Source organism: Aegilops tauschii, chromosome 4, assembly GCF_002575655.3.
Source record: "Aegilops tauschii subsp. strangulata cultivar AL8/78 chromosome 4, Aet v6.0, whole genome shotgun sequence".
In the NCBI taxonomy this organism is placed as follows: Eukaryota; Viridiplantae; Streptophyta; class Magnoliopsida; order Poales; family Poaceae; genus Aegilops; species Aegilops tauschii.
The window spans coordinates 431196225-431208579 of record NC_053038.3 but is presented as its reverse complement, the minus strand read 5'-3'; the positions used below and the strand labels follow the sequence as shown (position 1 = coordinate 431208579).

The following is a 12355-nucleotide window of genomic DNA, read 5'->3' as shown; positions in this document are numbered from 1 at the left end:
TTTAAATGTTCAAATTGTAATGGAAATCCACCGCATTTGCATGAATGTCGTTCGCCGCCGTGTTTGCACGAATTTCATCTGGATAGTTCAAAAAGTTGTTGAAATGGATGTAAACATTGTTGGATGGCGGCATTAGACATCAGTCTCCGCGGACTGCCCCCCGTCCACAGACAGATGCTGGAGCAAATTTGCGGGTCAGCGTTGGAGATGCCTTAGTGTTATTTCTAGTAATAATTAGTGAATAAAATGCTCGGCGGTAGTGTTAGTTCATTTGGACTGGATAGCAAATTTTAACAGTTGCGAAGCGCCATCCAAAAATATCCGCACATGTTCCCATCCACCCGATGCACCGTCGATTCTCCATCGAATGGTTCAAACCACCGTAGTGCACGTGTACACAAGGGCCCGAGTCACACAAGTCATCCCCATCACAATTCGGTAATAAATCACATTCCTCCCGTTCTCTATCTCGGTATCTCCATTCCCGAACAGAAAAAGAAAGCAACACACAGCCCATCCCCGCAGGGCCGAGATCCCCGCCCCACTCCTCCGGACAACCGCCGCCGACTCGCCGGCCCTCGCCGCCTTCCCGGCCGCCGGCGCTCCCGCTGTAGTACGGTTCGTCCTCTGTCCGCCCCCCCCCCCCCCCCCCCCCCCCCCTACCCGGCCGTCTCCGCGTCTGTGATGCGTCCCCTCGATTAGGTGCTATCTGTGGCTGCGGGGTGGCAGCGATCTACGATTCGGCACGCGGCGGGGGTCGTTCGGGGGCTGTTCGTGTTTAGGTCTGGATTTGCTTGGCAAAATTTTGAGAGTTCGTCGGCTCGATTTGAATTGGACCGGCGTTTCGCCTGAGACTAGTTCATCTTAGTTTATCACATACTGCCCCTTACAAGTGTTTTCTGATGCCATCCTCCGGCGCAAAATTCCGCGCCCTTCCATGTATCGAGTTAGGCAATTCATGCTCATCGGGTTGCTGATCTGCACTGAGCCACCGAGATGCCATGCCGTCTCTAGATTTGAAACGTATGGCGATCGCTGATCCTGTTGACTTAGGGTTCGGTGCTCTTCGGGAGCTCTGTTAAGTCTTATTACTGACGATCCTGTTTATTTTGCACAAAGTTTTGTCTAATATTTACATGTTTACAGTTGCAGGACTTCGTGTGCTCTTCTTCACCAGTGCCGTCTAAGATGGTGTCCTTTGAGATGAATGACCTTAAGAGTATGCACCTGTCACAATTCTTGACAACCTGTCTTGTATGTTTCATTTATCTGGAACAATAATAACTCAGCGCTAGGCACTAGAAGTTGAACTGGTCTAGGTTTTCTTATCTGTTTTTACTCCATGTGTTACCATATTGCAGTTATGCCACCAAATGATACAAACACTGACAAATTACTTAGTCCCGGGCATTCTATTTCTTCTAAAGGCTAGCTTATTCGTCATGCTTGGTACACAGTTATGTTGCTTTTCCGATGATTTAATTTGTTTTATTATCAGACTGGAAGTGTCGAAACGTACCCTGTATGTCGTATCTCCCAACAAATATTTATTAGTATCCCAATCGGCTATGATACATCAGAGGTTTATTATGTTTGTTTCTACAACTGCGTAGATATGATATTAGATTGTGCATTACCCTGACCCTACCCTGGCAGTTTAGCACCATATAGCTATTTGCTATTGAGCTGGACCAGTATATGAAACTCTAGGACAAAATCATACCAGTTGGATCTGCCTTGTAGGAAGAGTGAAATTATAAGATGTGGATTAGTGTAGATTTTGCCTTGGGGTAATGGTACTTGGATTATTTAGAAACCGTTTTTTACACCCAGCACTATACATGGTGCCAGCTCCATGGTCCGTTCCAGTCTCCAATTGGCTACTGGTGATGCCATTGTGCTTGTTCAGTACAGGCGAATGGTCAGTTGTTCGACTTTTTAGCTGTGGGCAGCACAACCCTTTAAATTCGGATGTTTCTGGTATTTTGGTCCACCGATGCTTTATGCTTGTTGCTTTAGTGACATTATGCAAGTAATGTTAGGTACAGTGTGTTATGTACTTTGCAGCTTAGACTACAATGTGTTCTTCTCACTCGATGATTAACAAGACATGCATTTTATCTTCATCAGAGATAGGGCTAGGCCTGACAGGCTTTGGAGTATTCTTCTCCTTCCTGGGAATCGTTTTCTTCTTTGACAAGGGGCTTATTGCTATGGGCAATGTAAATTTCCTTTTCTCAATCTTCTCCTCGACCTTTTCAATAGATGAATTGACTAGTATGCATATGGTTGACCTTTTCTCATGTATTCTTTCAGATACTCTTCCTGTCAGGTTTGGGTTTGACAATTGGTCTGAAATCAACTATGCAGTTCTTCACAAAGCCTAAGAATTACAAGGTTCGGCAACCACTAAATTGTTTTGGTTGTTCTCCATCAACATTTATATCATATAATTAACAGATGTAATGAACAGGGTACCATCTCATTTGGCGCAGGCTTTTTCCTGGTTCTCATTGGATGGCCTTTCTTTGGCATGCTCTTAGAGGCATATGGTTTTATCGTACTCTTCAGGTTTGATTTTTTTCATTGTTTCTTGCTTGATTAAAACCTGCCATTTCATGTTTGGACAAAACCTGAAAAGGTTATACAATGCTATGTTGATAATTATCTGCAAAACCAATGCGTTCACTAGAAAATCCATTATTCTGATAACAAGTTTTGTTGTATGTTTAATGGACACTGATTTGCATTCCATTGCAGTGGGTTCTGGCCAACTCTCGCAGTTTTCCTGCAAAGGATTCCTATCCTTGGCTGGATTTTTCAACAACCATTTGTCACTTCGGTATGGATTTCACAGCACAGACATTTCTTTTTTGTTGCTGAGAGTTACGAGGCCTGATCTGTATTCAGACCAGTCTAATTTCCCTTGTTTTGCAGTTCCTTGACCGTTACAGAGGGAAACGAGTGCCGGTGTAGTATCATTTCGTGCTATGTTTCTTATGTAGCAGCTGAAGTTTTTTTCCTTCCCTGGGGATAACAGCAAGTAGTTGTGCCATCCTGGTCTTTCCCTTTACCTGTTTACTTACTGGTGACTGTCCTTTGTAAATTACACCCCTGGATGGTTTTGTCAAAGACCAAGATGCAAATTGTCCCATGGTATGGGCTGAAGAAACTTCATAAGTGAACCCGTACGATTCAAATATGTAGCTGTAGAGGAATATGCTGCTGAAGTAGAAGCTACATGTTATGTCTCTTTTGTACTTACGTTCAGATATAGATATTCCGGTCCCTCGAGTCTTGAGCTTGTGTTTGCTTTATTTTTGTGCGCACTTCATAGCTTGAAGAAAGGCAAATATGTGCTGGAACTGAAATTAATTCATGATCCATACAAACTGTGGAACTTTGTGGTTTTTTCTCTCTCTCTCTCTCTCTCTCTCTCTCTCTCTCTCTCATCTTTTTGTGTTTGGCGCTTCTTACATGAGTTTAGGAATTTGTGCTCTGATGAGAAGTCTTTGCTTGCTGGAATGTGGCACTGTGCTCGTATGATTCAGTATTCAGTAGCGCCATTGTTTGCTATGCAAGGTTGCCATTGGTAGATCACATCATATAATCACCAGCAACCGATTGGCAGATTGGCAGGTAAGGTATCTGCCAATCTTCCGCACCCCTGATAGTCTGGTACGGAACGAACACAAGAAGACGAGCGGTACTAGAGATAGATCATCAGACAATTTCTACTGAATTGAGCTTAACAACTGCAATCTGTCGAAACACACCAGAATGCTACTGTTAGCAACACACTAGCAGTTTGCATGAGCTAACATCAAATGAGCATTGCTCTAACATCGTCGCTAACAAAATCTAACCCTAGATTACAAATTAACCAATGTTTTCCCAGCTTTGCTCTGCCATATGCAGTGATTCTCCAGGTACCAACACCACGCAGCTTCTTCCTACCATTTCTGTTGGTCAGATGAGCACATATAACTAGCTTGACCTGCTGTTGTTAAGAAACCCTTCAGACGATGGCATGTGCTGGTCAGGCGCCTGTCCAGCCTGACCAGAATGCAGAAGCGAGTTAGCCCAGTTGGCCGATCTGTGAACAATTCTCGATGGGATGCGGTCACTGTCCTCGCCTCCCGACGCCTCATACCCGTCGCTCGTCGATCTTGTGAACTCAATGTGGCTCTGAGCCGCATGCGGCATAACTCCCAGCATTTCGTCGGCGGTGCATGAAGAAACTCGAAATGGGTGGAGATCAGGTGAATCGAAGCTGCTCTCAGGCGACGAGACGGCAATTCTGGAGGATGCCGCGGTGCTTGGTTGGAAAGCGCTCCTCGCTTCGAGCTGCAATGGGGCTAGACTGGCAGAAGCTTCCATTGCCGCGTCACTGAAGTTGCTCTCGGTGCCGCTTGCCGAAAGCCTTGCGAGGGGATCGAGAGAGAGTTCGGCGGGGAACCGCCCCCTCCTGCTGTCGTGGATGATTGGAGGGTCTTGTCTTGTAATTGGCTTCAGAATTTTGGATTTCTTCTTTGCCTGTGCGGCTGCCTTCGACACTTCCTCGGCGTTGAGGCGTGCCAGTGTCCAGGGGCTGATTTTTACTGTTCCGTTTCTTCTTCTTGCTCCTTCCGGTACCTTCATCTTCTTACTTCCAGGGTTCTGTGACATGCCAATCTCCGGAGGGATGACGTCAAACTGTGCTAGAAAAAAGTGAATAGTAAGCATCAGCACATGTTTGAAAACGTCTTCATATTTACTTCTTGTTCAACACCAATTAAGTTTCCTGAGCTGGTTCAACACTAACTGTGGGTATTCTTAAAATTAATTTTGGTTCAGACCAATAAAGTATCTATTGTTACATTGTTTCAAACCAAATCTAGTATAGTTACTAATCTGACAACATGTTGGGGACTGAAAGGCTTTGTTGTTGTACTAAACTGACAACATGAGAGCAGGTGCAAATTCTAGTTATTTCAAACTAAAAAGGCAATCACATTATATATCTGGCAGTAGTTTGATTCCAACTGAGAGCAAATGACATAATTCATTTATGACCAAACAACAGTACATTATTCATCGGAAAATCGAAACAAATCGGCCTTGACAGATAATCTATGGATCGAGAGTGTATCATATTTTGATGTACTTTCACATCCAGGATCTGTGTTTAATCTTGATTATCTATAGCTCCCGGTAGAAATAGGTTATTTGTAGTCACATACCTGATCTTCAAGGAATAATCGTGGTGGAGTGCACCATGAACCACGATGAAGAGGGCCAAAAGAACTTGCTGTGCTAAATCCAGTAACAGAACTAATGATAGACATCTGCGGACTTTGGTGACCAGCAACCTCTTCTTGCTGATCTTCCTCTTGCTCTCTCAAAGCTATGATGTAATCATACGTACTAATTCCCTAAACCAATATGAGAAGCAGGATAGTAATTAATCTTCAGTTATAGGAAAAAAGGACATGTTAAAATGAAGAGATGCAAACTTCTCTGCAATGGCATAGCATCAAAGTCTGCATTCTTACACTTATGCAACCCTACTTAATAGTTGATGCCTTGGTAAAATTTAAAGGAACGATTACATAGCAAGGCCGATTTTCTTCCCATATGATGCTGAGCGCTTCATCATGTTTTTTTAATATCGTAATGGGTCAAAGTTGGTTAGCTCATATGCTCATTACCTTGATTTATATCCTACTTTTATCCTTAGCTGGTCACTGAATACACAAGCAATGCCTCTTGAAGTAGGTCCACACATGTCTTCTGTACTATTTACAACTAAGATTCATAACAGGTTGAGGACATAGTGTGCATGCTATATGACTTCCTTGAAACATATAGATAGTTTGCTGACTTGATTGGATTCAGTTAAAGGAGTTGGTTGCTGTTTGCTGTCTTATTAGCAGCAAATATGCTGAAACAATTGGCAATGAAAAATGGAATAATTGCTGACACGGTTTGGGATTGGAAAAAAGTTGGCTAAGAATCCCTCCCTTAACTGTCTGTTATTTAGGTAGGAGATGAGACCTCTCCACAATTAAATCACAGATAACACCCCAGCGGAGTCCGCTGCATGGACTCAAACACAGGTGGGATGGTTCGCCATTGCGAACTACTGCCACTGAGCTAGAGCTCAATTCTCAACAGCAAAAATTATAGCCAAACATGTTTTTGCATGGAAGCTGTCTTTTGATACCAAAAACTGAGGATGGGACCCTCCCTCCCCTCCCCTCCCCCTGTCTCTCTCTGACTGGCATTCACAGCTTCAATGTAAGTCTAAACGTGATTTACCTTCTTGATAAGAAGAATATGGAAGCACAGAAGTTGAGCAAGTGGTACAGTCGCAATCATTGCTAGTATGGTGCAAGTAGCCTGCAAAAGCAAAATGTATCACCATCAGAATAGTAATATGTGACATAAACGTAATATGTGACATAAACATATGAAACGCTGTAAATAAAATTTTGCTTCGTGCCTCAATGCAGTAAGCACGTATTTGATAGGAAAATTATATAAACTCACCACAACAATTACAAATGCTACAGTTGAGAAGCTGCTTCCTAACTTTGAGTCAATCTGTCTTGAGAACTCCTCTCGCTTCACAATGCAGAGAATTATCACAAGGGTTCCTGACAGCCACTGCACTACAAGCTGCCCAAGGTGTACAAAACATGGAGACCTGTCAATGATCAACCAGAATAAAAAGGACATGGAAAAGAAAATCTAATGACAAGCACTAGTCAGTTGGTTCCATAAGTTATGATGACTGATGAAGTTATGATTTCGCCATTTTCAGTGCAACTGAAGGTGAATTCAGTTACAGGGTAGCTATCATTGTTCTTATTACACCTTTTGACTTTTCAGATCCCACTGTGGTCAACTCATAGAGAGGCCCACCCTTACCAGGAGAACAGCAGAAGACATGAGAATGAAGAACCCTTTGTAGTTCCTTTTCCCAACGCAATTGTTGAGCCACTGTGAGAGAGCAAGAACATCAGGGAAAATAGGAACGTTGCATTCTTGAAAGGAAGCAGGGAATAACAGGGCTGAGAACATTGAAAATGTATCTTACCCTGCAGTGGTGATCAAAGCCATCAACACACTTGTCGCACACTCTGCAATGCTTACTGTTCTTCAAAACCTACATAAATACATTCAAGGTATGTAATAACATGTAAAAAGGTGAAGAAGTCATGCCATTCCCCGTAAGATGGAGCTGCCTAATGTAGTAATAACATTTGATTCAAACTACTGCACACCATCTTGTATGTCTGACTACAACCTACTAGTAGTAAGTTATAGTGGTTCTAAAATTACATCGGATATCCTGACATTTAGTCCAAATTCATTGGCACTTGGCACACTAAGCACATCTTGGTGGAAACATGTAAAAGACAACACTTTGCAAAAATTGCTCAATAATGTTGGATATGCTGGATATGCCGGAGACATCGATTAGCCATACCTCGGCTTCACATAAGCTGCAGAAGAACATGCCCTCCTCACTCATGTTCTCTTCAGAATGCTGGTCATCAGGATGGAGGCATCTCTTGAACAAGCATGAAAAGGGCAAACAGACTAAGCAGAGCAGTTGAGAGCATCTGGGCCAAGAAGGCGAGTCCTTCCTCTCGAGCATGCTGCTCAGCTTCTCGCTGTTGTCAGCAGCATGAAGGCCGTGGTCCGAATCCATGTGGGAGTGGGAGTGGGAGTGCCGCCCGTCCTTGTCCAGCCTCGAGTGCGGCCTGGTCGACTTGCAGATGCCGGGGTCGCCGGGGTTCGTGGCGGCGCACCAAATGTAGAGCGTGACGACGCACGTAATCTGCAGGGAATTTGTTGCACCGGCCCGCGAGTCACCGGATCTGTTGCTGGCAGGGATTTTGAAAGCTGGGGAGGGGGCGGGGTTGGGGAAGGAGGTGAGCTCACCAGCGGGGTGTAGAGGCCCATGGCGACGTACTGGGAGGTCTGGCTCCCGACGAAGGGGAGGAAGAAGACGTAGAAGGCGAAGCCCAGCGCGGCGAAGACGGCTATCGCCACAACCTGCAGCGGGTGGTACGGCAGCTGCCACCCGTGCTTCCTCATTGCCCCCGGCGGCTTCTACTTCTTGTCCGGGGAGGAGGAAGAGGGAGGCGGCAATGTCCGGCCAGGGCTACCGAGGGGCGGCGAGCAGGGCCATCTGGTTCTGGTGTGCTCTCTCTCAGTCCCACTTTCCCCCTTCCGGAAGGCAGGCGAGCGCTCCGCTCCAGCGCGCAGGACCAGAGCAGCGGGGGAGCGACGAAAAAGGTTTGGTTTTTGTTACTTGTTTGGTTGTTTTTGGCCGGGGAAGGGGATGGAATGGGGGTTTGGCCGACCTCCGATAATGGAGAGGGAGGGGAGGAGCGGCAGCGGGGGAGAGATTAGAATGGCATCCAATGCGTGCGCCGTCTCGTCTCGGGGAGAATGACGACGGAGACGGACTGCGCAGTCGTCCGTCCGGAGCTTGTAATTAATTGTAGGGGAGGGTGTCAGTGTTTGCCTGGCTTTGCGCCTTCGGTTCCTGTGCTCGCTTCACTGCGCCCATGCTTTTATTACTCGCCCTCTTGACCTTTGTCCGTACTACCCCTACCATGGAGCAATTGCTTCAGCAGAGAAGATGGCCAAAAAGCTCTCGTCGGAGGCGGAGAGGAACCTTGCGCAGTTGAGCATTGGCCTGCTTTCGCATCGTGATGCATAATCAAATTTTATGTTATTTGATCGATCCATCAGAGTGGACAGACAAACAAAGCATGGCAGACAAAAATAGGGCCCGCCGATCGATCGAATGAGGAGGAAAATCGCAGCGATCACATGACCTGCTACGAGCCTATTCCTCGCGCGCAATGCGCTAGACCCAGACCAGACCCAAGTAAACAAACATGCAGGCTTGGGTGGTGCAAGTGTGTCCAAAAAAAAAACGTCGCGGGAGCACGCACGGAATCTCTTTTTGCACGCCGAGCCGAGCAGAGACCAGCTTTTGGCTGCCTCAAAAGCAGCTGTGTAAGTATGTGTGTGTGTCCTCCTTGCTTTTCCCTTCCCGTGGGGATGGTGGTCAAACGGAATGGAATGCCAAACTGGCGCGCCGCTGCTTCGTTTCGTCTCGTCTCGCTCTCGCATGTGACCCCGTCCGGGCGGGGCGGCCATGGGGGAAGCCTTCTGGTCCATCACGTGTACATGCTACGTTGGCTGCTAGTACGGTGATAATGTGTCCGGATCGACATGGTCACGCACGTGCTGTGTCAAAAAATGGTGGCGGCCCGTTTTGGGTTCCATGCCGACGCCGTCACGATTGTGGCTGCAACACGCACCACGTACTACCAGATCACCTTCCGCGTCTTTCTTTTCCAAAAAGCTAGGGTTTCTCTTGTCTCCCGCCGGCGCCAGCGTCGGTCCGCCCCGTCTTCGGTGGCCTTAGGACCATGAAGGCGGAATGGATCTTGGCCCTTACCGGTGGTAGGGCTCCGTTTTTACATCTTTTTTCGAGTTTTGTTAGGGTTTATGTCCTATTCAGGAAGGCGAGACGGCGGCGACTCTCTGAAGATGGAATAAAGGTCTCCCCGTCTAGCATCGTCGGTGGGCGTGTGGAGGTGTGTCTCCGACGGATCTGTCTTTGGTGAATTTGCTCGGATCTGTTCGTCGTTCGTCTGTGTTCCTGCGTCTTCAGGTTGACTGTCTACTACAACAATGTTTGCCCGGCTCCGGCGATGGAGGAGCGATGACAGCGACGCGCCTTCGGCTCGCTGCAGTGCTTGTAGTGCTAGGTGGTTTACGGATCTGGATGTAATTTTTATAATTTCTAGTGTTCGTTGTACTACCATAATTGAAGATGAATAGATTGAAAGTTTTTCTCACAAAAAACACGCACCACGTACTTACGTTGCATTCGCGCACGCGCCTGTTAGAGCATCTCCAGTCGTTCGGCCGGCTTGAAATAGCGTTGCTTGGGGGCCAACCAGCGATAAAATCGACGTGGGGGCGGTTGGTTTCCCAACCGCCGCCCCCAAGCTGACCCCAGACGTCGCTTTTTGAAAATCAAAGTCGGCCAAAATTCGGCCAAACTCCGTACAAAACGACACAAATTTGGAGGAAATTCAGGCGTTTTCATTGATATTTGTACAAACTGAAAACATAATTTAAAAAACTAACTAAAAACTACTACTACGTCACTGTCGCCGCCGCCTTGAGCCTTCTACATGCCGAGGAGCCTGTAGAAGTTGGTGTAGTCGTCGTCGTCGTCGCCGTCGCCGTCCTTGCTGCACCCCTGCCCCGGGGTTGCCGTGGCGGACGGGGTTGGACGGCCCGGGCGCCTCCTCGTCGCTGTCATCGAGGATGAAGACACCGCCGTCCTCGCGGCCGCGGCGCCGGGCGGCGATCTCCTCGAGGGCGCGGCACTGGCGCTCCATCTCTTGCCGGACGTAGTCGTCCCGCGCCCATTTGAGGCTGGTCTCCTCATCGGCGGCCATGGCCTCGTGCTCCTTCTTCACGGGGAGGAGCGCCGACTCGATCTTTGGCTTGATGAGGCGGGAGGAGGGAGGAGAAGAGCGACGAGGGCACCGCCACGGCGTCTCCCTCGGCTCCGGCTTGACGGGGAGGAGCGCCGGCGACCCGGAGGAACGGGAGCCCGACGAGGACGAGTGTCGGTGTCAAAACCGGCGGATCTCGGGTAGGGGGTCCCGAACTGTGCGTCTAAGGTGATGGTAACAGGAGACAGGGGACACAATGTTTACCCAGGTTCGGGCCCTCTCTATGGAGGTACCCTACTTCCTGCTTGATTGATCTTGATGAATATGAGTGTTACAAGAGTTGATCTACCACGAGATCGTAATGGTTGAAACCCTAGAAGTCTAGCCTGTATGACTATGGTTATGAGTCTTCGGCCCTACGGGCCTAACCCTCCGGTTTATATAGACACTGGAGGGATGGTTACATAAAGTCGGTTACAGAGAAAGGAATCTTCATATTTGGTCGCCAAGCTTGCCTTCCACGCCAAGGAGAGTCCCATCCGGACACGGGAGAAAGTCTTCGGTCTTCGTATCTTCACAGCCCATCAGTCCGACCCATGTCTAACAGGTCGGACGCCCGAGGACCCCTTATTCCAGGACTCCCTCAGTAGCCCCTGAACCAGGCTTCAATGACGAGGTGTCCGGCGCGCAGATTGTCTTCCGCATTGCAAGGCGGGTTCCTTCTCCGAATACTCCAAGATAGTCTTCGGATGCAACGAATGTGTCCGAATTTGCAACACAAGTACCACACACAACCGCAGAGGGTATAATATTCCACGAGTCTAATCCGCTGACAACTTTTTGTAATGTGACATCACGTCTGCCCGGTCATTATTTTGAACCGTTTTCGTCCGCCGTTCCATGTTTCGAGACGCGGTTGTCATTGGCACGTCTTGTCGAAGCAGAGATCGTGTCCCCTTATTGCGGGATTCTCATCAATACGAGCGTGGGTAACCCAACCGTCCAATGGCATGATTCCTTAGGAATAGGCAGGTTTCCGGGTTTAGGAGGGGGCGTTTGATATCCATCGCCTTTATAAAGGATCTAAGGGCCATCTCTTTCTTTTACGCCAGGCCCTTCCAACCTCGAGTTCCAGCACCCAAGGTTCGATTTCATTGCTTCCAACCTCCCAATCATGTCCGAACCCAGCCCACAGGGCTGATGGGTGGCTTCCTCTGTTACAGAGGAGGACATTGCGAAGCTCCGGGCGGCCAGATACCTGACCGCGGAGATCCCTCATAGGCTTCCTGCTCAAGGACAGGTTATTCCGACTCCCAGATCCGGCGAGAGGGTCGTATTTATCTCTCACTTCCTCCGAGGGCAAGGATTCACCCTTCATCCCTGCGTCCGGGGGCTTATGTTTTATTACGGACTAGATTTTCACGATCTAGCCCCAGATTCTTTCCTCCACGTCTCGGCGTTTATCGTCATGTGCGAGGCTTTCCTCCGTATTCCCCCACACTTCGGCTTATGGCTCAAGACCTTCAGTGTGAAGCCGAAGGTAGCCGACGGGAAACAGACGGAGTGCGGCGGTGCCATAGTGAGCAAGCTTACCAATACTTTCTGGCCAAAAGGCTCTTTCACCAAAACTTCCAACCTATGGCAGCGGGAGTGGTTTTACATCACGGAACCCTGCGGTACCAAGTGGGCAGCTATACCTGCGTTCCTGTCGGATGTGGGGTTTCGGCAAACCCTTAAGGTTCGAACACTGGGGTGCGCGCGAAGTCTTTCCCTCCTACCGATCTACGCCCTAGCTCGCTAAGATCTCGCGGACGAACTCGACGAACTCACAACACAAAGAGACACGAGATTTATACTGGTTCGGGCCACCA

General features: G+C 48.0%; 2 protein-coding genes across 2 annotated transcripts; one reads left to right on the top strand and one right to left on the bottom strand.

Annotated features, from left to right (window-relative positions):
- Nucleotides 1–427: 427 nt before the first annotated feature.
- Nucleotides 428–3411, top strand: LOC109772154 (vesicle transport protein GOT1). Its single transcript, XM_020330847.3, has 7 exons — nucleotides 428–618; nucleotides 1147–1219; nucleotides 2131–2222; nucleotides 2317–2397; nucleotides 2474–2571; nucleotides 2761–2842; nucleotides 2938–3411. The coding sequence occupies exons 2-7, from the start codon at nucleotides 1189–1191 to the stop codon at nucleotides 2974–2976; spliced, it is 423 nt and encodes a 140-aa protein (XP_020186436.1). The 5' UTR covers nucleotides 428–618; nucleotides 1147–1188; the 3' UTR covers nucleotides 2977–3411.
- Nucleotides 3412–3710: 299 nt separating this feature from the next.
- LOC109772155 (probable protein S-acyltransferase 22) lies at nucleotides 3711–8519 on the bottom strand. Its single transcript, XM_020330849.3, has 8 exons — nucleotides 7933–8519; nucleotides 7475–7828; nucleotides 7082–7150; nucleotides 6913–6984; nucleotides 6532–6660; nucleotides 6301–6381; nucleotides 5223–5414; nucleotides 3711–4695 (listed from the first exon to the last, which is right to left on the bottom strand). The coding sequence occupies exons 1-8, from the start codon at nucleotides 8086–8088 to the stop codon at nucleotides 3988–3990; spliced, it is 1761 nt and encodes a 586-aa protein (XP_020186438.1). The 5' UTR covers nucleotides 8089–8519; the 3' UTR covers nucleotides 3711–3987.
- Nucleotides 8520–12355: the final 3836 nt, after the last annotated feature.

Coding starts and splice junctions, on each gene's coding strand:
- LOC109772155 (XM_020330849.3), bottom strand. CDS start 8,088: ATGAGGAAGCACGGGTGGCAGCTGCCGTACCACCCGCTGCAGGTTGTG. Junction 6,661..6,912: donor TGTCTTCTGCTGTTCTCCTG/GTAAGGGTGGGC, acceptor CACCTTGGGCAG/CTTGTAGTGCAGTGGCTGTC. Junction 5,415..6,300: donor ATATTCTTCTTATCAAGAAG/GTAAATCACGTT, acceptor ATATTGGTTTAG/GGAATTAGTACGTATGATTA.
- LOC109772154 (XM_020330847.3), top strand. CDS start 1,189: ATGGTGTCCTTTGAGATGAATGACCTTAAGA. Junction 1,220..2,130: donor TGAGATGAATGACCTTAAGA/GTATGCACCTGT, acceptor TATCTTCATCAG/AGATAGGGCTAGGCCTGACA. Junction 2,572..2,760: donor GGTTTTATCGTACTCTTCAG/GTTTGATTTTTT, acceptor ATTCCATTGCAG/TGGGTTCTGGCCAACTCTCG.